Here is a 27187-nt window from a genome sequence, read left to right on the forward strand (position 1 = left end):
TTGTGCTTTTTATCCTAGACAAATTGGTTTTGATATGATGGTAGGATTCGGGTTAACCCTGTCGTTTTGGTGAGAAAACAGAAGCTTGTGTAATCAATGATTCTCTCTGATCTGTCGCCAATGGAAATATTGCAGGCTTTGGATTACATCTGTACTTCCTTTTATGGTTTGGTGTGTTTTTGGCAGCTGTGAGGGTTGACAGTAGGGGTCGCCTTATCCATTTGCTCATTATTACTTGAATTACACACACAGGGGCTCATCTCTGTTTTTAACCTGTGGTAGATATGAAAATGCATGACATCGTGTGGTAGCATTTTGCTGCTGAGCTCTAAAGCAGTGTTAACCAATCGCTTCCTCAGGAGGGACTCACAGTGAATGTTTTTGCTCCCTCTGAGCTCCCAGTAGGGAGCAAAAATGTGGACTGTCTGGCAGGGAGTTTCGAGGGAGCAAAAACGTGGAACAACTGTGGGTCCCCATGGACCGGATTGGGAAACACTGCTCTAAAAGCTTTAATGTGCATCGGGCTGTGGTCTTAGCTGAGAGATACAAGATGACCTGCTGCAGAAGTTTGGATGTCTGCAGAGAACAGATTATTGGAAACAGGAGAGAGAAAGGCTCAGCCATATGCTATGGAGGCAGCTCATTTAGGGATTTCCGTTCAACACCAAAATATCGGCATTTAACTCCCAGATGCTTCTCAGAGCCGATGGATGGGAATTTGAGGACAGTTTTATACAGATGGTTTTAACTGAAGGTCTTACAGCCGTGTTTGAAAACACAACACTTTGATGACATCTAGATAAGAGGAGGCCATTGTTATGCTGTTTTTTTCCTTTTTTTATGCACAGGTGAATATTGCAGTGCTGTCTGTGTGTCAAATTGTGTGTCAGAGAACCATATTTAGAAAGATGTCTATGTTCCTGACCCTCTGGCTGTTCACTGGCCATCACATCGCCTTCCAGTGTTTATAAACTCTGGGATTAGCATGGCTGAAATAATTTTCAGGCCACAGTTAGCACAAGAGTAGAGGCCACAGTCCATTTTATGTTCAAACCACAAAAGGCATCCTGCTCGTTATATCCTTGAGCAAGATACTTAACCTGCATTTCCCCACAGAAATTTCCAACTGGATAAATATTGTATGTAATATTGGATATAAGGCATCCAGCAAGGGAAAGGGAGTAGAATTGCTGTGTTTCTTCACTTTCAATTTGCAATGGAGTATGCTTTTCTAGTATGTGTGCAGTTTAAAATTCTACATTCTACAGAATTCTACAGAAATAAAACGGCAGGATACAAAATGCTAAATGTGGTGACATATTTTCATCGCAGAAGTGAAGTGAAAGTTCGGCTCCAGTGTTGTGGAATCCTTCTTAGTAATTAAGGATTAATTGTCCTATTCGCAGGGTTACCTAATGATACGCAAAAAGCAAAATGACTTCTGCATTTAGTTCTAATTATATACATGCAATTAAGTGCCCTGATCTCCTACTGGGATTTTTATTTATTTATTAATTAAAGCAACCTAAAGACACCCATCAGTCAGCCTGTACAATCGGAGGCTGGACGTCCTCGTAAATATGGTAGGAGATCCCATGGTGCATCTTGGGTGGTCTTCTGGGTGGGAGCTGGCTTTGAGCCCTAACCTCTTTAGTGCAATTAAAGATTCTAGCTGTTTTGCCAACATTCGTGTCTAATCTTGAAAACTGTACCATTCTGTCCCAGAATTGGTTGCTTTATAAATACTCATTATTAGCCATTTGCTTATATGAATGATTAGCTGTAAAGCTCCTTAACTGGGTTAAAGGATGACATATCTGATAGTTTGATGCGGCGTGCCTCTGTAATAATGTATAGCTCCTGTTCTAGGTCAAATTCTTACACAACTCGATTATTCATTTGCCCCTGTGCTGTTCGGAAAGACAGGGAACGCAATGTTACTTTGTGCTGATATCAATAAACCATGACCCTCACTGGAGCTGTTACACATTTTGCTGTTGGGAAAGTGAGTTTAAATGTTGCTGTAGAGCATATCCTCTTTAAACTGAACATTTCTGTGTTGAGTCTGACATTACTTTCACAATCTGGCCAATTAAATCTTTTTCTATGTAATGGAAAAAGTTGTGGGCTGGTAATTGCTCCGGACAATTAAGCTGGATTCCCAAATCCCAGTTGGGCCGGAGGTTTTTTTTTTTTTTTTTTTTTTTAATTATTATTATTTTTCCAAAGACTTTCTTCTTTGGACATAATGGCACCAAGAAAATGAAAATCTGGTATTAATGAAACCGAATTCATTAAGCTTCTGTCTTACCTAATCCCAGTACTGTTTTTATGTCTCATGTTAACAGAAGACCACACGTCCTGTATGTAGTGTAATTACTAGGAGTTAATTTGCTCTAATGCTTAAATCAGCACCAGCAAACAGCAAAATCCTTAGAAAATAGTAGCACAATTAGCCAGCCTTAATCCTAGCTTGACTGGCGGGAGAACGTTTGGGATGCGAGAATTGCTTCCTGCGGCAACTCTGACTGCACAAGCACGCTTTGCGGACGGAGTAACGGTCTTCGAAGGGAAAACAGGGCGAATTTCCAGGTGGTCTGGTGATGCCGAGGTAGCGATCACTGACTCAGAACCAAGCCGGGACCAACCATCCCTTAATCCTGGAAAATTCCGGACATATCCTCCTCCCCTTTGAAGGCTGATCGGTGCGATGGGGACTCGGAGCATAGAGACACACGGGGTCCCGTCTGCTCCCGTGCATCTGTGCGGCTCGGATCCGCGGGGATCATGGGACGCGCCGCGTTTCTGCTGCTCAGCAGTCGCAGGATTAATTCCGGCGTCTCCTTAAGCCGATCTCAGTTTGGCGCGTGACCTTTCTCGCTCTCTCTGCGCCCCCAGAGCCGGGACTGCGTCCAGCTCGGTCCTCCAGAGGTGGGAGAGACGGTGCAGGTCAAATGGCCAGACGGACTCTTCTATGGAGCCAAGTACCTGGGGTCCAACACATCCTACATGTACCAGGTAAACGCCCTACCAGTGTAGCGTCACAGCTGTTCCGCCGTATGCCGGACCGTGGGCCGCTGACCACCAAATCCCTCTCATGCTGATCTGGACAGTTGAGGGTTACTCCTCTCCACCGGGGAACAAAAGAAAAAAAAGAAAAACACAACATTGTCTCTCGGAGGGAAGACAGTCTAAAATATTAAAAGCTGTCTTTAATTATTCATGCGGTCCTGATGTGGGTGTGGAGAACTTCTGCATTAATTCTCTCGGTGGCTTTTGGGAGTTTGAAACAATGTTGTTTTTGCTGTAATAGTCTAGTGGGGATTTATTCGGCGGGTTTGTACAGTGTTTTAAAGGATCCCTCTACCATTGTGAGAGTGTGAGCACGTCACCACGCACAGCCGTCGGATTCGTTCTCACCGCTGTTCTCTTTAGACACGCTAGGCTGCTAAACTGTCACCTGAATGAAACTCCCTGCCGTATCTGTCACGTCTGATACCGGCCGCGGGAAATCGGCAAAGATCTGTGCAGGTTAGGGGATTTATCTGCACAAGTGCCCCTGTTTTACAGCTGCAGCCCAGTTCCATGCTGATAATATTCCTACTGTACCAAATTGCTTCTCGTAAATCCAGAAGTATTATGAGAAATCCTTAATTATTATTATTATTATTTTCCACCGGCTAAATGCAATTTAGAAAGTCGGCAGAATATTTTTGAAGGAACACCGCCCACGTTCTAATTTGCCTTTCAAACCAATATAATACCTTTTTAATTCCTTTAAACCCATTAAGGCATTTGGGAGGATTGCAGTAAAAATATTATTCCTGCCACGTCGACTAGGTTGAGACACTCATCGGCGGAGCCTGAGCACACCTTGATATTTCGAACCTAAATCAGGCATCCTTGGAAAATGTGATGGATTCAGTAGCACAGTTTTCCTGATTTATCATGTTCACGTAGTTAATATTTCTGACCACAAATCAAGTGGTCTGTCTCTCCGGATTGTGTGTTGGAATCTGCAGCACATATCTGTAAAAATACTCCTGAAGGCTATGAAGCAAAGGCAACTACATTTCACCTTTATTTCCTTTTATTCGTTTAACTGAAATTTTTATCCCAAGTAACTTACAGTAGATGGAAGGGTTACAGTTTATGTTGGTTCCAAGGGTTTCTAAGCCACAGTCTCTCGGCACGGGAGGATTTGGAATCATTGGTTTATTCACGCTCTCGTGCAATCTGTGCACGGTTGTTGTTTGCGCACAATTCAGATGTGTAGCTCTGACCGTGAAGGCGGGGAGTCTGATTTCCGGCACGGATTTCACATCCGATTAGGCTGTTGTGGTTTGTCTCCAGGAAGAGGTCTCGTGACTGTTAGTGATTTTGTTGACACTTTCTATGAATGCTGTGTCTATAAGAATCTATGAACACATTCATAACACATTATAATGCATTTATAAAGCATTACAAACATGGATATAAATATTTATGAAAAGGCATAACACATTATAACCATGCTTATTATGCAGTATGAATGCTCTGTGAAACTCTCTTCTATAATGCACTTTAGATACCTTCATAATGCAGTACAAAGCATCCTTAATTCTGCCCAGGTACTGGCCATCATAATGTAATATAAGGGTATCTGTAGTTCATTATAGATGAGAGTTTCATTGAAGCTCATTAAGTATTATACTACGCTATAATGCTTTATGACTGTCAATAGGAGGTGCTGTAACACTTTATTAATTCTTATACTGACCAGTATAATGCATTTTGAAGGTATCTATAGTGCATTATAGATGAGAGCTTCATTGTAGCTTATGTAGTACTATGTAGCTTTATTGTAGCTTATGTCGAACTATAATGCATTATGTATACTATAATACATTATGACTGCCAATAGAAAATGCTGTAATGCTTTATTAATTCTCATACTGACCATAATAATGCCGTATGAAGGTGTCTGACAGGTTTATGTATAGTTTTACCGTACCTTATTTTATTTTATTTGAACCAGAGCCAAAATACTGAAGAAAACACACAATCGACAGCAGTGGCCTTCAGTGAAATATGGTTCACCTCAGTGGGTATTAGCAGCCATTTAACCTTCTCCCACTGCTCCTTCAGCTCACAATGCAGCCCCAAGCATCAAAGATGATTCTGAAATCGCTTATACTCATCGAAGCTCTTTGTTCTCTAAAGTACCACTTCCTGTTCAAAGACCCCATACTCTTCCACTTCTATAATGCACTAATGACCCCACGCTGTGTGTGTTTTAAAACCAAGACATAATCTTCTGTGGGCCGTTATGTGACAGAAACATCCATCCTGGTACTCAGCAGTACCCCTGCGCCCTTCGGTGCACCTTGTATCGATTTTTATCTCCCAAAGTTCGATGGGAACTTTCCAACTGTCTGCCGCCGGTGAATCATTCGCTCACCTCATACCTGTCTTTCACCAGAGGGCCCTCTTCATAGTACAGGCCGTTTAAGAGTAGAGTGGCCATTCGTTCTGATAATCAGCGAGGTGGAGTGTCATTACCAGCCCCCGTGGGCGGACCCCCGGGATTTCTAGAGACCTCACATTACAGATCCCCATTAAACGCGCCTTTGTAAGTGTGTGTGTGGGTTCATTCTGGCTGTCTGTGTCTGAGGGTTGAGTTTTTATCTAGAGGGATGTCTCCACTATTGTCCTTTATGAGCTAAGCCTAGTGTAAAAGCTAAAATATAGGGTAGGTGAGTTTATCCCCAGCAGAACAGCAAGATTTGCATCCAAAGCATTGTTTATGTACCTGCATCTGCACATAGCGAAATTCATCACTGAAAAGTTAGTGTTTTTTCTTCACATATATAACATTATTCCCCTTTATCCAAAATATTTTCTCTTATGGTGTAAATCATGCTTTAAAGTTGCTCCAGAGACTGTGGACTTGCTCTGGAATGAGAGACGTTCACGTATTATATGCTGACACTGGGGTAGCTTGCTGGTCTTGCTGGTCTGCAGATCTCATGTATATGTATATTCTAACAGCAGAAATAGTCACTGCCTGTGCTGAACGTGTCTGCTGTGCTAGCGCTGAATGTTAATTAAGATCAGTGTCTGATGTAGACGGAGACTGAGAGTGAAGGATCCTCCCCCTCTGATAATGGATTGCTTCAGCTATTAACGATGTGAATTTTGCTGTAGCTGCTGGATAATTGATCTATTGCCTAAACAGAACCTGTGAAACATGTCGCGCTGAGTTACCCGCTCTAAACGTGAGCCGAGCGCCGTCGTGTCTTAACCGCGGCTGGACGTCGACCTTGGGGAAGTGAGCACCCCGCGCATGCGGCTCAGCGTGACGGGCAGGGGCGGATGCAGGGTCGTCCGGGTTACGGTTACCGTTAGCAGCCGGGAGCGACGGCACCCACGTGTGCGTCACGTGGCATCTTTAAAAAGACGTGGGCAATTCTAGCGTTACGGGCTTGACATTTAGTCTTATATTGACAAGCAAAGTGCCTGAGAGTGGGGAACGGCTTATTATCAAGGAGTCAGTTTACATTCTCGTGTAACCTCTTGGGTTGAATGTAAACATCCTCAGAATTCATATATATTTATTTGCATTTTAGATATACAAAGCATTTTATCAGTGTTACGGATGTGACATCAACAGAAAAACCAACCCGGTTACTAAGAGGCTCTGCAGGCTCTCCTGTCCTTGATGAATGTAGTAACCATCATTTTTCTTGTGGGGGGGGGGGGGGTGATAAAAGGTGTTGAACTCAGAGGTGTTTAAGGCACTTCCTGCAGTCAGCATGTTATTTCTATTTCCGTATCGTGCATTTTGTTTGTAGATTCCTGTGTGAGAAATGTCATTACGTGTAAGGAACCCCATGGCGTCCTGCAGCCCCTCTTACCCAGCAACAGAACTGCATATCCTCAAAAAGGCATCTTGCGTAAGACAGCCCCCGTTAACCAGAAAACGGTAAATTATTCAAAGCACCAGCTGAGAGAGAAACGCAGGAGGGGATAAAAGGGAGCTCTTTAAAGAGCGGCTGCTGGCGGGGTGACCTGTTTGGGCGAGTTCCTGGATCCAGGCCCACGCTCGGGCGCTGAGTGCCGAGTGTCGGCTGCCTCCGTAGATCCTTCGCGTTGCGGAACCGCAAACCGTTATCGCCCTGCCGGGTGATTGGCTAGGATGTGCTCGTGACTGACTTCTGTCCATTTAATATGTGCATAAATGAGTATGAATAGGCATCAGTTCCAGTAGTTAAGGGATGATGGAATATGTGAGAAAAGTACGGAGCCGGGCCTGAATGTGATGGAACCGGTAAAAATGCAGACTGCTTGCAGACCACTGCGAGCGGTCTGAGTCATGCGGGGCGCGTAGCTGCAGCCTCGCAGCTTTTTCTGATTTTAATTAAGGGCTCGGTTCTGCTAATTGGACAAAAACGCTCGTCCACTTCAGGACCCACACAGGCAGTTTTTTGGACAACCTTGGCTGTTGAGAGCGGAGCTGGGGTGCCGGGTCACTCGGTGGCAGACGACTTGGACCCAAAACGGGTCTGGCTGGGCCATACTGCAGTACCTTTAATCCTGGTACTTCATCCGAATTGCTCCATTAAAAATATCTAGCGGTATAAATGGCAAAAGTTTTAAGCCCCTCTGTGGGAAATAAAGTAAGTACTGAAGTGATTATGACGACTAATGAATAGTAATAACTCACAGCTAATTTATGGTGCCCAGTTTACATCACTGAAGCTTCTTGGAGTGTGGAAGCCCCCTGATAAGGGCACCTTGGTGGCTCTCATGGTCATATGGTACAGGAAACACATCCAGTAAACACTAGTTCTCCAAGGTCTCAGGACCAGCTTTTCTGTGATGGTCCGAACAGCTAAGCTGGTACATTAGTGGTGCGATTGTTGATGGGGACTTGTTTACGTTAAAGACTAAGATAATATGGCTTGTGATGGTCCTCAGCAAGGTTGATGTCAGTGTTCAAGGTGATGTCTTTGTGCTTGGGTGGTTTTGAGGGGATAGACCAAACCCATCCCTTAGCCTATATACTGTAGTTCTCAATATAGTAGAGCCTATAGCTGTAGCTGGAGGCTTTATTAGATTCGAACAAATCGGTCTTCTGGGATTTGCACATTGTGTATCTGATCTCTGGTTGACGTCATCGTGCCTTGTCGTCTTGGTTGAGAAGGATCGTTTTTGATCACTGTAGGTGGAATTCGAAGATGGATCCCAAGTCCTCGCCAAACGCGAAGATGTGTACACCCTCGACGAAGATCTGCCGAAGAAGGTGAAAGGGCGCCTCGTAAGTATCTGCTACACGCTGTAAGTAAGCGCCTCTGTCCCCGTCCTTAAACACAGCCGCATGTGGCCCCGCCCCCCCCCCCTCATTGCCTGTCCTTTTGTCTCGAACGTAAAAAGCACATACTTCCCCGCAATTATTTCCTCATTGAACCATCTACAGAACACAGTCAGAATCTCACATGGCACGACATTCAATACATATGAAAATTAACAAGTCTCGTGAATTCCTTTAATCAAGACCTGGCAGTGTAAGCAGGCAGTGGTGCAGTTTACAGTGTAAGCCTCAGTGTGCAATCACAGATTTCACGCTGCGGTAAAAGCCAGGTCTGCTTTAAGGGGAAATTTAAGGGTGGTTTAATGCGCCATCCTGACCTTAACCCCCTGTGGTCCTGCAGGATGAGGGCCTTGCCTTATAGCGCTGCTTTTTGCTAATTCACATGCAAATGCGAGGGTTTGAACGCCAAAGCCACTTTTATTCCCCTAATTACTCTTTTATGTTTTCCACCATTTTACACTTTTTCCAAAGTCACATTTCTACCCCGACTGCTCAGTATCTCGTGAGATTATAACTGCATTCAGGTCTTGTGCATGTGTGAGTTGAAGTTTGTCCCCCATTAAATTTCAAGTAAACAAATAAGGTGCCAGCTAATTTTAAAAGTCAGCGGAGACCTGAGCCATTTATGTAATGCTAACTGCTGTGGTAATTAAGGGAAACAGAGACACTGAGACCATGACGTAAATAATCTTGGCCTGTCCAATTTCTGTCAAACAGAAAGCATTAACTGAGAAAGGGCATTAAAAATGAAGGGAGAATTACAGTATGTTGTGTGTCGGAATTAGATGGTAAAATTGACCAAAAATAAACTGATTTGATGGCGTGTGGGATTGTCCATTTGAATGTGTTAATATGTGAAGCTGTAACAGTCACCTCAGTCTTTTGTTTAAGTCAGTCTATAACACTGTGAAGAAAGATTAAAGTTGTGCAAATATTCTGCTTTTCTTTCTAAGTGAGGTCATTATGGAAATGTTTTGAAACGCACTTAGGCAAGATTTTTATCCTTTTTCCTTTAATTACATATAGCTAATGCATATGCTTTAAGAGTCATTCTCAACGAATCAAAAGATGGGGCAGTTAGATCCCATGCTGACAGAGTAGCTAAAGAATGTTTTTGATGACTTCTTGAGATATGTCTTGCCGGGTTGTTCCGTCATGGCAAACCGGGGCGGTCTTTCTTCCTTCCTCAGTCCACAGCCTCCAGCATGCGGTTCCAGGACGCCTTCCACACGCCCATGATCCAGGGCGAGCACAGGAAGAGGCAGAGGACGCCCAACTCCCGCTTCCAGAACGACTACGTGGCCGACCTGAGCGGGCGCTGCGGCTCCAAGGTTGCCTGCGAGCAGCGGAGCGGCAAAGGGAAGTGAAGATATCACCACCAACGGCGGGAATGCCCCAGTAGACGGTGAAGCTCTGGGTGGACGAAGGAGGGAGCGAAAGGGTCCTTAAAAAATAACACTGATCCCGTAAAACAACGTCTTGGCCAGCCACCCAGAGCTTTCACAACTGTCAGGGAAGAGAATATAAATCTATATTTGTTGCATAATCCTTTTTTTCTTAAAGAGACGATAGGCATAAGAAGAATGTTTGGTATGTATATTTAAAGAGTCAGAGAGTTTTGTAAAATGCCTAGCGCCCGATTTCCTCCTAACACTCATTTTTTTTTTGGATGTTAATTCACTACATTAAAAAGCGTGTAGCTTTAATTTTTTATCGAGCGATGATGTTGGACTCGTCCCCGATATTTTTTTTATTTTCTTTCCCCCTTCATGCTCTGCATTACCACTACTGTTTATTTCCTCTTTTGAGGAATCGATTAATATGTGAAACTGCAAATTACCGAAATTCTGCTATTGAATAAATCGCATCATATTTGTTTGTTAAATTAATTCAGTTTTTTTGTAATAATTTATTTGGGCTTTTTAAACACACGATGACTAACAGGCTTAAATATTAAATCTTGTTTTGCCTTTAACACCTGTTTACTACCTTTTTTCAGTCTAATACTCTCATGTCGATATTGAAATACTTATAGTATTTCAGAAATTAATTTTCTTTGCGTTTTGAAATCAGCATATGAAATAGAAAGTCCTTACAAGAAGGTCTTAATCTGCAAATATCCCATTTATTCATGGATTTCAGTGGCAGGTTTAAGTTGTTATTCAATAACAACAATAATTTCTAATCCCTGCAAATAAATAAACAAAACAAGCAAGCAAACAAACAAATTAATTAATTCATTAATTAATTAAAATAAAATAAAATGAGTTCTTAGCCGTCATTTTTCCCCCCAAAGAGCAGCTTATACCTCAGAGTCCGTTCTGCCTACCCATCGTATTAACGGTGACCATACGCCTCAAATGACATCTGGACTAAACGAAAACAAACACGTCGGCAAGAGCAATCTATTGAATACTTAAAATGACACCTTTTTGTTCTGCCGCAGAATGTTTTTGATGCAGCAGACGATGGCAAACTTATATGAAAAGCTATTCGTGAATTAAGCCAGGAAATACGTATTTATTTGGGGGGGGGAGGGGTTGAAAACAGTTTACCTAAAATTTTACCTAAAACCTCCCTAAAATAGGCTTACCAACGGCCCTGATTACATGGTTACAACATTCACGGTTAACATAAATACACATATTAATTTGCACTATATAACGTGTGGTTCAAAGCATGCTGGGAACGGCATAATTAGTCCTGCTAACCAGCCCTCCGGTGTCACATTTATGCCAGCCAATCATGGACAGTTGGCAGGATCAGAACAAACAAAAGTAAGCTTGCCTCGGGGACCCGATACAGGCGCTGGGCCAAAATAGTGATCACCGCTCACACTATATCGTAAAATTACGTTGATTTTGTTTGAAGTAGACGCCCAGCTTAATGTTTACAGAAGACTCTCCTCACAAGCCCAGAGAGCAATTAGCCTTGATCGTCCTGTAGCTCAAGAAGTAGCGTATTGCACTAGCAGTGCAAAGGTTATGGGCTGAAATTCCTGAGAGTGCACATAAATTGGTATCCCTTTGCTCTAGTGTAAGTTGCTTTGGATAAAAGTGTCAGATAAATGAATAAATCATCTCTCAGTGAGTCTATAATAACCCATCCTCAATTACAGTGAGAACTGCTTCTGCAATTAAAATCACATGGGGAGTTGTGTGTTTTGGCATCCGCTGTGTAAAACTGTACAGCACACATACCCCTTTCACAATGTGAAGAGAGAATGTTCATGCATGTTCATGTATGTTTGGGGAGAGTCGAATGTCCAGAAAGTAACGAAGACCAAGGTTTGGTGACCGGTGCATGTAATTACCTGACCTCCTCGTTCTGACAGGTTTACCATAGTACCTGTGCAATAAACGAGGTCCCTGTCGATCTGGATGAAACAAAAATACTCTGCCACAAATCAAACCCACTGACCTGTAGGGCTGTCTACTCATGCTTGATGGGAAATGACTATTGTGAGCGTCTTGCCTACAATGTCGTAACAGTTTTCGGTTCTTGGCTGTTATTATACAACCGCTAACATAGAGTATATAATCTCACTCTCCTTGTGGGTAACTGTCTGTATAATATCTTTTTAGGGAGAAAAAAGTCCCACTTGTGTGACGAATCAGATTTTGGGAAACGGGTCAAAGACGACACACAAAGAATGGCCTTTTCCCCAGACTAGCCGAGCATCCAGATTGCCAGGGAATGTACCGTCCACCACCCTCCAGCGTGGGGCTGCTGAGGGTTTAGGCACTGGGTCCATCTCAGAAATGCTAGTTGTTCCACTCTGTTCTGCAAGGCACGTTTAAGTAGTCTAGCGACAAATGACTCATATTTTGTATGCAATCATGGTTAGTGGACCCATAGCTGAAACTACCTTTTCAGGGTTCTAGGTAAAGCTTTAGCTGGGAGGCCCCTCGACCAAGAAAACTGATGATCATTTAATTTCCTCCACAATGCAGGAAATTCCGTAGCCCTAAGCACTTGCCTATAGCTAGGCAGACCTCACTAGAACAGCGTACAGCTCAGCTCCTGTATGGAAAGATCTGGACTCAAATCCTGGGGCTGCCAGGGTTATCATATTACCATCGGGCCCTTTAGCAAGGCCCTTAAGCACAACTGCTCCAGGGGGGTGCTGGACGCTGGTCACCCCATCGTCTGACCCCAGAACCTAAATATACATGTGAGTCTGTTTCTCTCATGGAGAGCAAGATGGGATGTGTGACAATGACTCCTGTTCCCCAAGGGGATCGATAAAGTACAACTATTCTATAGTACAAGTGCTCCAGCAGGAAACGACAGACGTAATAAACAGTATGGAACATCCCATCCGGGGAATTCAAGCCAGAGTTTATGAGCTGAAGAGCAGGAGGATCTGGACCGGGACGAAAACGCTGCGGCAATTAAAGAAACGAGAAACAAAAGTTGGATGTGGCTTGAATTCCCTAGATTAGCTACCCTTTATAATTAAAAGAACTAGATGGAACTGCATTAAAAATTTGTCAGAGCTGAAAAAAAAAACATACATTTTCTATTTTTTATGCTTCCTGGGTTTTTCCATATAAACTGCCAGACATATAAGACTGGTTGGTTTAACTGGGTACAGCGACAGCGTGTTCTCTGCTCTCTCTCTCATGCCCCGGGTCTCGTAATTAAGATTTCTGCTCTATTTGCAGACAAGGGGGTTCTGAAGTTTGGGGAATTAGGCACCTTCCCTTTCAGACTCCCATAACTGAAGCAGCCTCCTGTGACACCATTAATTAGAGGTGAGAATAGCCCGATGGGGGCTCGCTGTCGAAGGCACGCTAACTAGGCAGAGTTCGCCCCCCCCCCCCCCCCCCCCGTATGCCGTTCTTTCCCTTTGGTGACTAATCTGGGAGTTACTTGTGATTCCTCGTCTTTGGAAACTTAATCTGATGGCAACACTTAAAACAATCTGCCCCACTGTCTTGTCTGGTACATCTGGTGCTGAATGATATTGCAAAGTGTCCATCTTTGGCGATCGTGTTCAGTCGGTTAATTCCGACAGTGTGTAATTGCTACTCACAAATCACACTGAGTCTGAATAGTACCATTGGCTTTTTAGCACAGGATTGATTAAAGACGTGTGTATGTGTGTGTGGTGGAGTCAATGGAGGGCGGCCCCCCTGAAATTGGATTGGTCCCCTCGGTGTCCCCTCATTTTCATTGGTTGTGTGTAATGTCCACTAAATGCACACACATACATACACAAAGACACACAAATATACACCCAGAATCGCAAGAATATCCATTAATCACATAATATTGGGTACTGTAGTGTTTAGCTGCATAATGAAGGCGGTAACATCCTTCACCCCCCTCCCCCCCAATTTTACTGTTGCCCCCTGTGTCCCTCCCATGAAAAAACATGTGAAGCCCCCACAGTAAAAGGGCCATTCAAAACGACAGCATGACCTGTGCCTGCTTTCAGCCTTTCTCAGCTAAGGGGTGTGTACACAGGTGCAGTGGCGATCGCAGTGTGTTCTGTTCGGCCTTCGGGCGTCTCCCACCTGCCCAGACCGTGATCCCTGCCTGTTGCAATTCTGTAATCCGCTTCAAACAGGTGGTCTGAGACCTGCACATTTAATACTGCCTCTGGACTACAGCCATAACGTTTTCAATTAGAAAATCCGTCCACGGCCACAGGGACGTGGCGCACGTTTATCTGCCTGCTTTCGGTCCCGTTCCTCTTGCCGTCTCCTAGAGGCGCACCCTGGCTTTGTGCGATAAGGACACGCACCCTTCCTCCCGGGGGTGTCTAGGCTCTGCATCGTCCACACTCTTAATACACCTCCATCATTACCCACCGGTCCAGTGGCTCCCCCTCATCTCCCCCCAGCCTAACGCGGGGGGGGGGCGGCTCTGATCAATACCAGGTCAGGACATCACCAGAGCAGAGCACCCGAGGGAAAAAAAAACAAAAAAAAAACACAGTAGATCCGTATCATCTGCGGGCTCCCCGATACATGCAGAGCAGTTGCTTTGCCACAGAGACAGAGTTCGTATGAAGGCTTTTCCACCTTGGCAGACCGTCCATCATCCACAGCCACATCCCCCGGTCTGCAGACAGATTGCAGCCCCCCCCCTCCTGTTTTATGCAACCACTGAGAATCCAGCTCCTTCTGAAAATGAAAAACCCCATCATCCCCCTGTATAATAGTAATAACAATGATAACTGGGGGCGGGGGGGGGCATTCTTAAGCCGTTATATATTGCGTTGCGTTAAGTTATACATTTAACGAGCCGTAATCTGCTCCACTGCGCCGATTCGATACCGCAAACATTTTTTCCCCCGATGATGGGAGAGGTTTGTAGGTAGTACCAGCAAAACCTGGGTAATATTTCAAATGCTTTATTTATAACACACTGCATGCAGAATAAGCAGAAGTGCAACACGCATTAAAATCAAATACACCAAAATTTTAACAAATCAGTTTATTATGACGATTCTTAACGATTCGGATTATTTTTTAATTACTTACTTTAAGTTAATAAATTTTCATTGGTTTTGATATCAATAATTGTTTAACTGTTGCGACGAACATTTAACACTTTGAACATGGCTGCTGAGCTCCCTTGACAGAAAATGACAGGCTTCTGGAAGTTTCTTTGGTAAATGTGCAGGGATTGTATAGTGTGGATTTCAAAGGCTCACTGCTGGTTCATGTTTTAGGTTTCAAACTTACCTGCCATCTCTGTGGCCACCCCCTATAGGACGGGTGGAAAAAAAACATATATATACGTTTGAAAAAAGGTGTCTGACAGCAGAAAGAACAATGACGCTTCAGCTGATCCTGGATCAGACCACAGGTGCCCAGGCCAATCCTATGGTGTTTCTGATCAGGGCTGCTGAAGAGTTAAGAAAAAACCTATATTCTCAGTAATCAATACGCTACACATTAACCTTTACACCTCCAGCAGGACTGGATCAGTATGTTCATAGAGAAATCTGACAGCTTATTATATTCGCTGGAGGATAAGAAGAAAGGGTGATTTCAGTCTGTTAATAATTTGCGTACACATCTGGTCTCGTAAGGTTAATTATAATTACATGTTTTGTACTGTCTACCTTTATAAACATTGTGCAACCAAAAAAGCACGATTGAACAGATATTAGATCTAGCTGTTCCAATCATAAGTACTACTACTCACTGAGTATTAATCGCTACATTTGTTTATTCTGCTTTGCTGTATGATTAAAGGATGAAGTACAGTATGCAGATGCATATTTTTAGGCAAACCACAAAGAGGCTGTTTTGTTCTTTTAATCACAATAATACAAAAGAGAGGAAATGGTCTGGCTTTTTGCATATGCTTTAATCTGCAGACTTGTTTTTTGAAAGGGGTCTACTTCTGCTCTGTGGTCTCGTGTGATGTGGTCTGTATTACGTTTTAAAAATACAATACCGCTTTCTTGAAGCAGGCATCAAAAAACCACTTGTCAAGTGTCGATTATACCGGCAGAATGGATGTAAGTGAGATCTTTCGGAGATACAGGGCACTGGTGCTGTTAGGTATTCTCAGCGCAAGCTGGCCGCTACGTGCTGCTGGTCGCTACGTGCTGCTGGTCGCTACGTGCTGCTGGCCGCTACGTGCTGCTGGCCGCTACGTGCTGCTGGCCGCTACGTGCTGCTGGCCCCTACGTGCTGCTGGTCGCTACGTGCTGCTGGTCGCTACGTGCTGCTGGCCCCTACGTGCTGCTGGTCGCTACGTGCTGCTGGCCCCTACGTGCTGCTGGTCGCTACGTGCTGCTGGCCCCTACGTGCTGCTGGTCGCTACGTGCTGCTGGCCCCTACGTGCTGCTGGCCGCTACGTGCTGCTGGTCGCTACGTGCTGCTGGCCGCTACGTGCTGCTGGTCGCTACGTGCTGCTGGCCCCTACGTGCTGCTGGTCGCTACGTGCTGCTGGTCGCTACGTGCTGCTGGCCGCTACGTGCTGCTGGTCGCTACGTGCTGCTGGCCGCTACGTGCTGCTGGCCGCTGCGTGCTGCTGGCCCCTACGTGCTGCTGGTCGCTACGTGCTGCTGGCCGCTACGTGCTGCTGGCCGCTACGTGCTGCTGGCCCCTACGTGCTGCTGGTCGCTACGTGCTGCTGGCCGCTACGTGCTGCTGGCCGCTACGTGCTGCTGGTCGCTACGTGCTGCTGGTCCCTACGTGCTGCTGGCCGCTGCGTGCTGCTGGTCGCTACGTGCTGCTGGTCTCTACGTGCTGCCGGCCGCTACGTGCTGCTGGTCGCTACGTGCTGCTGGTCCCTACGTGCTGCTGGTCCCTACGTGCTGCTGGTCCCTACGTGCTGCTGGTCTCTACGTGCTGCCGGCCGCTACGTGCTGCTGCCTCGCTGGTTCTCCTTTCTGTCCCCGCTTGCAGTTTCCTTATACATGGGCCTCGCTTCTGGAACCAGCCCTCATCCTTAATGGTCTATTTCCAGGGCTGCGAGGGACGGTTTCAAGTTCTTTTGGAGCACAGGGCGCGTAAATCGGTCGAAGCGTAAATCGCCGTTGCCTGTCACCCTCCCGTCCCTCAGACAGAGATGTCATACCATACTGGTTCATGTGCAGGTATTGGGAAACGACATTTAGGGACGATAAGTCATTATAGTAGCGCTTTATACAGACTGACGCCAAGCTATGTTAACATTGGCACTGGAGTCTTTAGTACAGAAAATCATGTATAAGTTATGAAATATAAAAATACAAAAACCTTAAATTCACCCTAAACCACAAACCATTAATTTCCTTCACGGAATTCAAAAGAATGGCCCCACGGATCCTTCTAGGAACACAGACGTACATTATATATGGATATAAAGGTTAATAAACTTTGCGCTGTAGTCTGATTATTGTCACGATAAACACCATGTCGTTGACAATGTATCATAACACAAAACAATGTTGTTTCGTTCGGTGCTTACATGGGCGAAGCCCTTTGCACTCCGCTGCCGTAGTCCACACGCACAGAGCGGCACTGTCTGATGGGTACCTGGTGCGGAGCCTGGCCCATTTAGTCATGAATGAGGTAGTCACATGGTCAAAGGGTCGCCTCACGTCCCCTTGAGATTTATTTGCCTGTCACAGCATGGACCTGCTGGAAGACACAGCCATGCATCACATGACATACTGGGCTTTCTTCGTTTTATCGCAGTGCCTTTGTGAATATCAGTACCTGAGCTATCAGGAAAATACCCTGCAGGACAGTTTATCTTACTAATCAGATCTTTGAAAGACGTATGAAACCGTAAAATTCCATGCAGACGTGTAGACAATGTTTATTACCGACGTTTCTGATGATTAGAAACGTCCCCTCCTGTCTACACGTCTCTACCCAAATGAAGTCCCCCTTCCTTCCGCCCATCTGTAGGTCACTCTGTTGCTACAATTTCCACATTTCTTACCTTTTTTTGTTTTTCTTTGTAAAACGACTGGAGGATCCTTTCTAAGAGCAGCAGCTGTATATAAACCCGAAACGTTAACCACATAATTCTATTTACCCTTCTGTGGCTTCCTGTATCCATTAGGTTGGAGACAGGGATCTGGTATTTTCATAACCGTGGCGTGATTTTATTCTTCATCTTTCCTGCGTCGACTTGGAGACGTGGAGCGTTTCTGAGAACCGGGCGGCATGGGAATCAGCAGAAATGGGTAAAAACTGTAATAAGGTCTGTTTCCGTTTATTTCCTTCCAGCGTGTCTAACGCTCAGGATGTGGTGACCTTATTATGACTGAATATGAGCAAATCGCTACATAAATCAATCTGGCCCATGATGGACTGGCATTCTTGAAGAAATTCAAGAGATCTTTATTGTCAACCAGTCAATATGCATGAATACATTTGGGATTGAATATCGTGTCCCTGTGTCCCAAGGTGCTACATTTACTAAACAACATACAGTGACATACTAGCATTTACAAATTGACTAGAAGATGTACTTCTTAGGATGGATTCCTGCTACCGGGTCGGGTGCCCTGTTCTTCCAGGGACGAGATCCATGCTAATCGCCACTCTGTACCGGCAAAGTGCTTATGGAAGATGGATGGGTGGCTGGATGTAATGGAAGCTGCAGACACGGACTGTAAAGTCACTAACTACAGGCACTATATGATACGGTATTCACAATAAAAATCTCAACCAAGAGTTGGAGTTTAAATTCACAAGACGGCGGCTTGTGCACATTATCCAGTTTTTTTTTTTTGAAAGTATTTAAGCTCAATATTTTGATTATGCAAGGGATTAAAAAAATTCAGGAAAATGTTTTCTTCAGAAACCCATAAAATCACTTTTCTCATGGCTCTTGCTCCTTAACTCAGTGCCAAACCGCGGCTGATGCACACTGTCCCTCTTATATATCGTAGTCTATCCTTATTTTCATGTATATATTTTTCATTATTGATTTACTTATTATGTTACAGTTTATTTCTGTACTGTCTGTATTTTATTGCTGTTATTGCTGTCTCTACTCTTTCTTTTTTTATTGCACAGTCTAGGAGAGACTTAGGTAATATGTTTCACTGCATAATACGTATGTGACAAATAAACAGTCTTGAACCTTAAAACGCCGCCCACTCACTCCCCCATAATTCCCACAATGCAACTGGGGTGAACCCAGAGATGTCAATTAGACTTTTTGATAACAGCACCTGTTATGAGGCGGGTGGTGTCCACAGGTTAGCACTGTCCATCTCCGAATGGGGGAGGGGGGTTGGGGTTACGGTGTCTCATTTGTGGGGGGGATAAGCCTCTCCGTTACAGGCTTACTGAAGGCAAGATTATGAAGAGAACTGAACACGAGGGACTGGAGATGTCGCTGATATCAGAAAGACTGATGACAGGGAAGGTGGTTTTATTGGTGGTGGGGGGGGGGGGGTACTTGCTAAGTGGGGAAAAAAAGCTATTAAGCTATTCACCTCTTGGGGAGGCTGCCTTCCTCAGAACTGACTCTGAGCCACAGTCACTCGCTAATTATTTTGAAAGATCAAATATCATAAACAAGAGCGAATGGCAAAACGTTTCAGTGACACTTTGAGGGGCCACAAATAATGCTGTAATACAGTCTTAGTGTACTTAATCAGTAACTATTACGTACTGATCCCATGTACATTCATCATTGATCAATCATAAGTTACTACATCTGTTCATGATTTGTACTTGAGTAGTAACTGAGTTACTAAGTTACTTGTGCTGCCTCAAGTGAAGTGTTACCAAGGTTTTTTTTTTTTTTTTTTTGGAGACAACTGAGTTCCTTAGTGATTAATTTTAATGCATAATGGATAAAGCAATGTAAGTGTCATGGGCGCTCTCAGCATCTCAGCCCATGTGGGGAGTTTGTGGAGAACAGGAAACTCCAGAAAGGGAGTAACGACATACTGGTAATACCATATGATTGAAAATGCATGGTTTGCCACACCGTAACGTGAAAAAACACGGCTCTTTGGCGAGAGTATTGTAACACCTGAAAAGAGCACTCCGATTGGCTCTAAGATTGAATTTGGCACATTCCCTTAAAGGGCCGGCTATGCCGTCCACACCTACACACGCACCTCACCCGGTTTAAACGCCACCACTGCACCCTGGTGAAGGAGGAGACACTATTTCATGAGATGTTAGCATCCATCACCTGTCCATTTTCTGGGGGGGCAACATGAAATGTGAAGTTAACTTCAGGAAAAAAAAATAATTATGATTGTGGAAGCAAGACAGTCTAAACAAGAAATCAGGGTGAGTTACATATTTGTAAAAACTGTAAAATGTGACTGCAAAGCATTGCATAAATAACTTAATGGTTTTCAGAATGGCCTTTTGCTTCTTAATGCTGGCAATGTAGTGTAAAACTTGGAGGACATTAAGGTCAAATACATCCCCCCCCCTCCCCCTTAACGCAACAAGTGGCCCCAGTCTGCCCCCCAGGCCCCCCCAAGTTGAAATGGTCTAGAACTTTCACTGTCCCTCAGCGTCATTAAAATCTGGATGTAAGTTCTATGTACCGTATGGTAAACAATGATCAAACACGTTCACATTTCACACAGACACACCACAGTATGATTTACATGTGCTCATTTTCAAATAGTGCTTTAAATATTTAAAAAGTCTAGGATTGTATTGCATCTGAATATATTGAATACATTTGGATGTATAGTACACACACTGCAGTTTATTTACATATCTAACCATCTTAGCAGCTAATCCCGGTCTGGGACACGGGGATGTACAGTTCATAAATTTGTGTATGAAAAACATTTAAAAATACCAAGACCCGCATGAATGTAGGATAGCTTTAATGGAACATGTGTCTCCTGTTCATTACCTTCATTTGTTTTACTAAGCTGGAAAAAAAGGACTTTTCTCTTAAGGTTGTTTTTTTAACGATGTTAGTGCCATTTATATTAGAGATGACATCAATCTGGTTTTATTACTATCGATCCAGCTCAAAACTTGATTTTGGAAAATACGTATCATCCCAGGCCTCTGTAATAATCCCCCGTAGGTCTTAATATTTGAGGTGAAAATCAGCAATATCTGCATTTGAGCTCGTACATGAACCAAAAATCCGCCCGGCTTCAAAGCAATTGATCGGTTGAAATAAACCGCAATTAAAGGTTTATTTTGAGATCATTTTAAGTCTGCTGCATATTATTTCTATACAGTAAGATACCACCATATAATGAATGATAAGCCGTTACAATGTAATAGACACAGAGATTATAATAATAGCCCTCTGTTGATCCCTTATGATCAAAGATTCATAAAACTGCGGCATTAAACTGCAATAAGGAACTTCTGCGGAAAACACAAATTACAGCCCACCCAAATTTCTGGAAGTTTCTCTCGGAATGTATCAAAGGGTGCCGTGAAGTATCACATCTGTTTTCCTTTTCTTGTACCCAGAAGATCGTTAGATATTAGCTGTGGGCCCCATGAAAGTTTTCCGATATTTTTCGACTTTAAAATAGTTTCTGACAGACGCTGGAGAATTTTGATTGTTGTTCTGCATGACACAATACACCACTAGTACACATAGAAATATGAAATGAAGGAAGTGTGGTTCCCTCCCTCCACTATAGACATTGCATGAGGAAAAGCCGGAAAAATCATTAAGGGTACCATCACCGAAACACAGACTGTTCACCCTGCTACCATCAGGCAGACGGTACTGCAGTATGAGGGCCCGAACCAGCAGGCTCCGGGACAGTGTCAGGCAGACGGTACTGCGGTATGAGGGCCCGAACCAGCAGGCTCCGGGACAGTGTCAGGAAGACGGTACTGCGGTATGAGGGCCCGAACCAGCAGGCTCCGGGACAGTGTCAGGCAGACGGTACTGCGGTATGAGGGCCCGAACCAGCAGGCTCCGGGACAGTGTCAGGCAGACGGTACTGCGGTATGAGGGCCCGAACCAGCAGGCTCCGGGACAGTGTCAGGCAGACGGTACTGCGGTATGAGGGCCCGAACCAGCAGGCTCCGGGACAGTGTCAGGCAGGTGGTACTGCGGTATGAGGGCCCGAACCAGCAGGCTATGGGACAGTGATTTGATAACCTTTATAAGTTAAATACAGCTACATAAACCTCCTGTAAAACATTTATTCAATAACATCTGTGAAGCTGCATCCAATCTGTCTGAAAACATAATTCCAGTTCCCTCTACATTTGGCCAAATAAGTCTTGTACTGTAAATGGTACACTGTATTTATTCTGTCTTTAGGTGAGTCAATTTAATATTAATGGTTCTTTAAAAGCTTTAATTAGTACATTGAGCAGGCTGTTAGACATTCTACTAGTACTACCCCTATCAAAATACCAGTTTTATGTTTTTCTAGCCAAAATTTCAAGTAAAATCCCAATTTTGGGGCCTTTGCATATTTCCTAGTACTTTCCAACTTAATGCCGATGATGACAGAGTGCTGTAATGTGCTGTTTCAAACTGTTCATTAAGTTAGTCCTTAATGGCTGTAAATCCTGACTTCTCCTAATAATGGCCGACTTCAAAGCTAAAGTTCACATTGACAAATGAAATGTAAAGTGGAACATCTTCACACGGAGCCTTTATGCAGAGCTATAGAGATCAATATTCCAAGCCCAGCGGCGAAAATGGTTAATCTAAGTTTAAAGGCCGTGCTGGTTCCCCTGGGTGGATCTGGCGGACCCAGCTGTTATTCTTGGCTCTTCTGCTGTTGGGCTGCCTCCTAGCTGGCTGTTTCATGTGGAGACCGAGCGAGAAGCGCTGTGAAATCCGGCGGCGCAGCTGCTTTTGCTCTGTCTCTCTCCCTAAGAATTCCTTCCGTCCATCAGGAGTGGGAGGTAGTGACTTTTATTCCGCGGCCGATCGATTCCAGCAAATTGATTCTCAGAAAAAGGAATTGAGTGATATAAGGATATTTAACCGATAGCTTCTCTTTGCCAAAGGCACCCAAACTCACGCTTCCTGTAGATAGCTGTGTATTATTTCTGTGACATCACGTCCTGTTTTTTTTTTTAACCAATTGGGCTTTTCAAGTAATACTGGTATCAAAAATAATCATCCTAGAAATATATACTGATGCTTTTTAATTTAATATTTATTAATCAAAACTCTCGATCGGTGATGTTAACTCAATCAACTCTATCTGTAATCTTTGTCATCTTTCAAAATACAAAGGAAATTCTGGAAGTCAATTACTGACGTATCGCACTATAGGCTGAAACAAGTGAAACACACACTGAAACTTCATACAATGAGTGTCCTGGCAGTTTAACCTTTTTTAATAAAAAAGTTCTTAAAGGGAAAAAAAAATCTGGTAGAAAGATATTATAGAAATGAATCACAGAAGTAATGATTTTTTTTTTCATAGGCAGAGACAGCCAAAATGTGTTATTATCATATACGGCCAAAACTCCCAAATTGTTTAACGCTTTAAATTCTCGATTTTAATAGACTCTGCTTTCAATTTATGGAGCAGAAGCCTGCAGTGGGTGAAATGTTATTATAAATATGAGGACGGCAAGAGGGTCTAAACAGAACAACTAATCACGATGAGATTTAAACGCAACCTGAGGTTCTGCGATATTCCTTCAGTGGGCATGCGACTCAAAAACCTTGATTGCTTTTCTAATTCGGGCCTGTCTCTTGCCATCCAAGCACACCTGGAAGGACATTGTTATGAGACATATTACTGTCCCAAAATAGGGGACTTTTGACTATAAAACTTGGCCTAAGTTCTGTTATCTCTGTCTCAGTATAGGGACACGGTGCGTGTCTGTCTTGGAAGCAGCTCCGTCGTGTGTTCAGGCACATTGCACTTGGCTAGTTTTAAAGTGTTTCGGTCATACTCAACACTGCAGTTGCGTGGCTCAACTTAAGACTTGAAAAGGAAGCTTGGTAGCACTTTCCTTGAAGCTGTCATCTATAATGGTTGATATAAGTCATGAGGTGTTACAGTATTGATTATAATACTTTAGAAGCTCCAATGAAGCTCTCTTCTATAATGCACAGTAGCTACATACAGTATAATGCATTACAATGCTCAGTATAATAATACAGCATTACACCATCTTCTAATGACTGTCATAAGGCATTATAGTGATTATAATACTTCATAAGATTCAATGAAGCTCTCATCTATAATGAATTATAATCATTAAGGATGCTTTGTGCTGCATTATGAAAGTGTCTATAGTGCATGATTGATAGAGCTTCATAAAGGATTCATAATGCATAATAAACATGGTTATAATGCGACATGCCTTTATAAATGTTTCTAGTCAAGTGTGTGTGTCATATATAGGTTACAGTATATGGACAAAAGTAGCCATGCGATCAGGTTTATAATCAGTTATGATGGAATGGGTCGTTCTGAATGGATGGAATGGGCTTCCATGGCCAAGCAGCTGCATGCAAGCCTCATATCACCAAGCGCAGTGCCAAGCGTCAGATGGAGTGGTGTAAAGCACACTGCCACTGGACACTGGAGCAGTGGAAACGTGCTCTGTGGAGTGATGAATCACGCTTCCCTGTCTGGCGGTCTGGTGGACGAGTTTGGGAGATGCCAGGAGAACGTTATACCTGTCTGACTGCATTGTGCCAACTGTAAAGTTTGGTGGAGGCTGGATAATAGTGTGGGGTTGTTTTTCAGGGGTTGGGCTTGGCCCCTTAGTTCCTGTGAAGGGAACACTTAATGCTTCAGCATACCAAGATTTTTTGGACAATTCTACGCATCCAACTTGGTGGGAAAAGTTTGAGGAAGGCCCTCTTCTGTTCCAGCATGACTGTGGGATGAACTAGAACAGAGATTGCGAGCCAGGCCTTCACATCCAATATCAGTGCCTGACCTCAGAAATGCTCTTCTGGATGAATGAGCAAAAAATCCCACAGACACACTCCAAAATCTTATGGAAAACCTTCCCAGAAGAGTGGCAGCTGTTATAGCTGCAAAGGGGGGGGGGGGGGGACGGACGACTCCATATTAATGCCTATGGATTTAGAGTGTGATGTCATAAAAGTTCTAGTAGGTATAATGGCCAGATGCCCTAATTCTTTTGTTCATATATTGTATGTGAGGGATGGCATGGTGGTTAGCACTGTTGCCTCACACCTCTGGGACCTGGGTTCGAGGTTACGTGTGTGTGGACTTTGCATGTTCTCCCCGTGTCATCATGGGGTTTCCTCTGGGTACTCCGGTTTCCCCCCACAGTCCAAAATCATGCTGAGGCTAATTGGAGTATCTAAATTGCCCATAGGTGTGCGTGTGTGAGTGTGCCCTGTGATGGGCTGGCCCCCCGTCCTGGGTTGTTTTCCACCTCGTGCCCGTAGCATCTGGGATAGGCTCTGGACCCCCAGCGACCCAGAAGGATAAGTGGGTTGGAAAATGGATGCATGTGTGATGCTTGAGAAAAGCTAGTAAACAAGAAAATCTGCAATTAAATTTGTTAATTTGGAGGGGGGGGGGGGGGTCAGAAAATATGAAACAAGCTGTTATGAATATTTACAGTGTGATGACATATGCTTCAGGCAGATGGGGTTTGGATTTGTTAAGCCATATCTAGTAATTTAGCTCTACTTAGTCTTTTTAAGACTGATGATCAGAGGAAGAAAAAAATCCTTTGGTGTCTGAGTATAGCTGTGTTTCTATGGTCTGTTGGTCCAGATGAGTGTCCATGACTTACATGAACTCCACGACTGATTAATTTCTAATTGCCAACTCGACTAGGAAGCGCTTACAGCCTTTGGTCATTCTAGGTTTTTATTAAAATTTTTAATACAAAGCCTGAACACAAAATACACAATTGAAAAGCTAATAAAAAGAACAAAAGGACAATTTTTTTCCACCAAATTTTTCCGGTTTCTTTCTTGAAATGCGTAATTATAACCCACACGCTCGGCAATCCATTTCGACGAGTCACATATTAAAGACAGTATGCTGGTGGACGGGGATGGTATCCCTACGTACAATGACGGGCCGTCAAAGTCATGCACAAATAATTATGATATACAGCCAGTAATTATCATATCCTACACCACATAATATTATGGGGAGTACATTAGCAATCATGTCTTTCACCACCCAAAGATACAAAAGATGATTTCATTTGAGCCTTTTAAAAGAGAATTCCATCCTTAATGGGAGGTTGACGTCTTTAAGTGGTAACATGCCTACAAGTAGGTTTAAGCTGAAGCAAACATCTGTTCATCCTATATATCCCTGCTGGGAATATATTTTCTAAAATGTCTGCAGAGAGTTGAATAGTTCTACTGTAAGTAAGTACTCATCTTTAATGTGGCTTTTATTTCCCTCCTTGCAGAGATTTTCCCAGCCCGGCCCTAAAAGGATTTTCCAGTCTTCAGGATATCATCCTCAATTTATTGCCATTGACGTACCTGGTTGTCATCCTACCGAAAAGAAAAAAAAAACGGACTTATTAGGCAATAATTTGTCTGCCTTATACAGCAGAGGATAAGGCGCTTATCAAAATTGTGCTAATCTATGCTATCCAAGGCTTGTCGTTAAGCTACAGTTAGGTCATTTAGCCTTACAGAGAGACCAATAAGCATTCCCAATATCTTAAGGTGACTGTGCAATTTGTTGCATCTTTTATTAATCCATCCTGATAAGAGCTCAGGTCATCAGAGTCAGTTTTATCTGCGCTTTTGGAAGCACGCTGAGGAAGGCAGGGTTCCTGCAAAGTAGTGCTGTACAGAGGTAATTTTCTCGATCTACAAAATGCAGTTATTAGATATAAATGAAGACGGCTGAACTCTGAATGCAGTGCGCTGGACTGTAAGAGTATACTGTATGTCAGCGTTTTACCTTTTATAAAAAAAAGGTGACTCAGCGTTTTCATTGTACATGCCTTTAAAGTATTAAGCATTTTCCCCTTGTCAGCCAGTTTGAGATTATACAGTACTAGGGGGCAGTATGTCCCGCTCTTTGGAACACTCCCCGACTCCGCAAGGGTGCGACTGCACGACTTGGCCTACTTCTGCAGAGAGGGTGAGTCCCAGTTCCGACGCACAGACACCCCGTGACTGATAACACACCCATTGGCCATTCTATCACTAAAGCGTAGATATTTTCTAAAATGCATTAGTGAGTCTCTGAAATACGTATAACGTACAGCAGACGTGTATGGCCAACGCAGAGGGAATCATCCATATATATTTAACATTCTCGTTCCATTTATCATTAATTATTAAGCATTATTTAGGAATTATCAGATATTCTTCAGACCATTAAGGATATCAAATTTTTTAAATAATCTGTTCCACAAGATTTTCTTGGATTTTTTCTTTGGTTCTTCTTAAATGATGCTCACCCAGTGCATCCTGAATTTGTTTGTTATCTTGCTGCTCTTACGGCCTCAA

At 43.6% G+C, this 27187-nt stretch overlaps 1 protein-coding gene across 5 annotated transcripts in view; it reads left to right on the plus strand.

The window, feature by feature from the left end:
- kdm4c (lysine (K)-specific demethylase 4C) overlaps positions 1-10328 on the plus strand; it is an 86548-nt gene extending 76220 nt beyond the window's left edge. For 2 of the 5 annotated variants that reach the window (XM_023829682.2, XM_023829683.2), the window contains exons 20-22: positions 2899-3018; positions 8207-8299; positions 9544-10328. In XM_023829682.2, the coding sequence (XP_023685450.2) occupies positions 2899-3018; positions 8207-8299; positions 9544-9720 (390 nt within the window). In that variant the 3' untranslated portion in view covers positions 9721-10328. Of the gene's footprint in view, positions 1-2898; positions 3019-8206; positions 8320-9543 lie in introns of all 5 variants that reach the window. The other 3 variants (XM_023829684.2, XM_072707133.1, XM_072707132.1) reach the window with 3 other exon arrangements.
- Positions 10329-27187: the final 16859 nt, after the last annotated feature.

Source organism: Paramormyrops kingsleyae, chromosome 25 (assembly GCF_048594095.1).
Source record: "Paramormyrops kingsleyae isolate MSU_618 chromosome 25, PKINGS_0.4, whole genome shotgun sequence".
Taxonomy (NCBI): domain Eukaryota; kingdom Metazoa; phylum Chordata; class Actinopteri; order Osteoglossiformes; family Mormyridae; genus Paramormyrops; species Paramormyrops kingsleyae.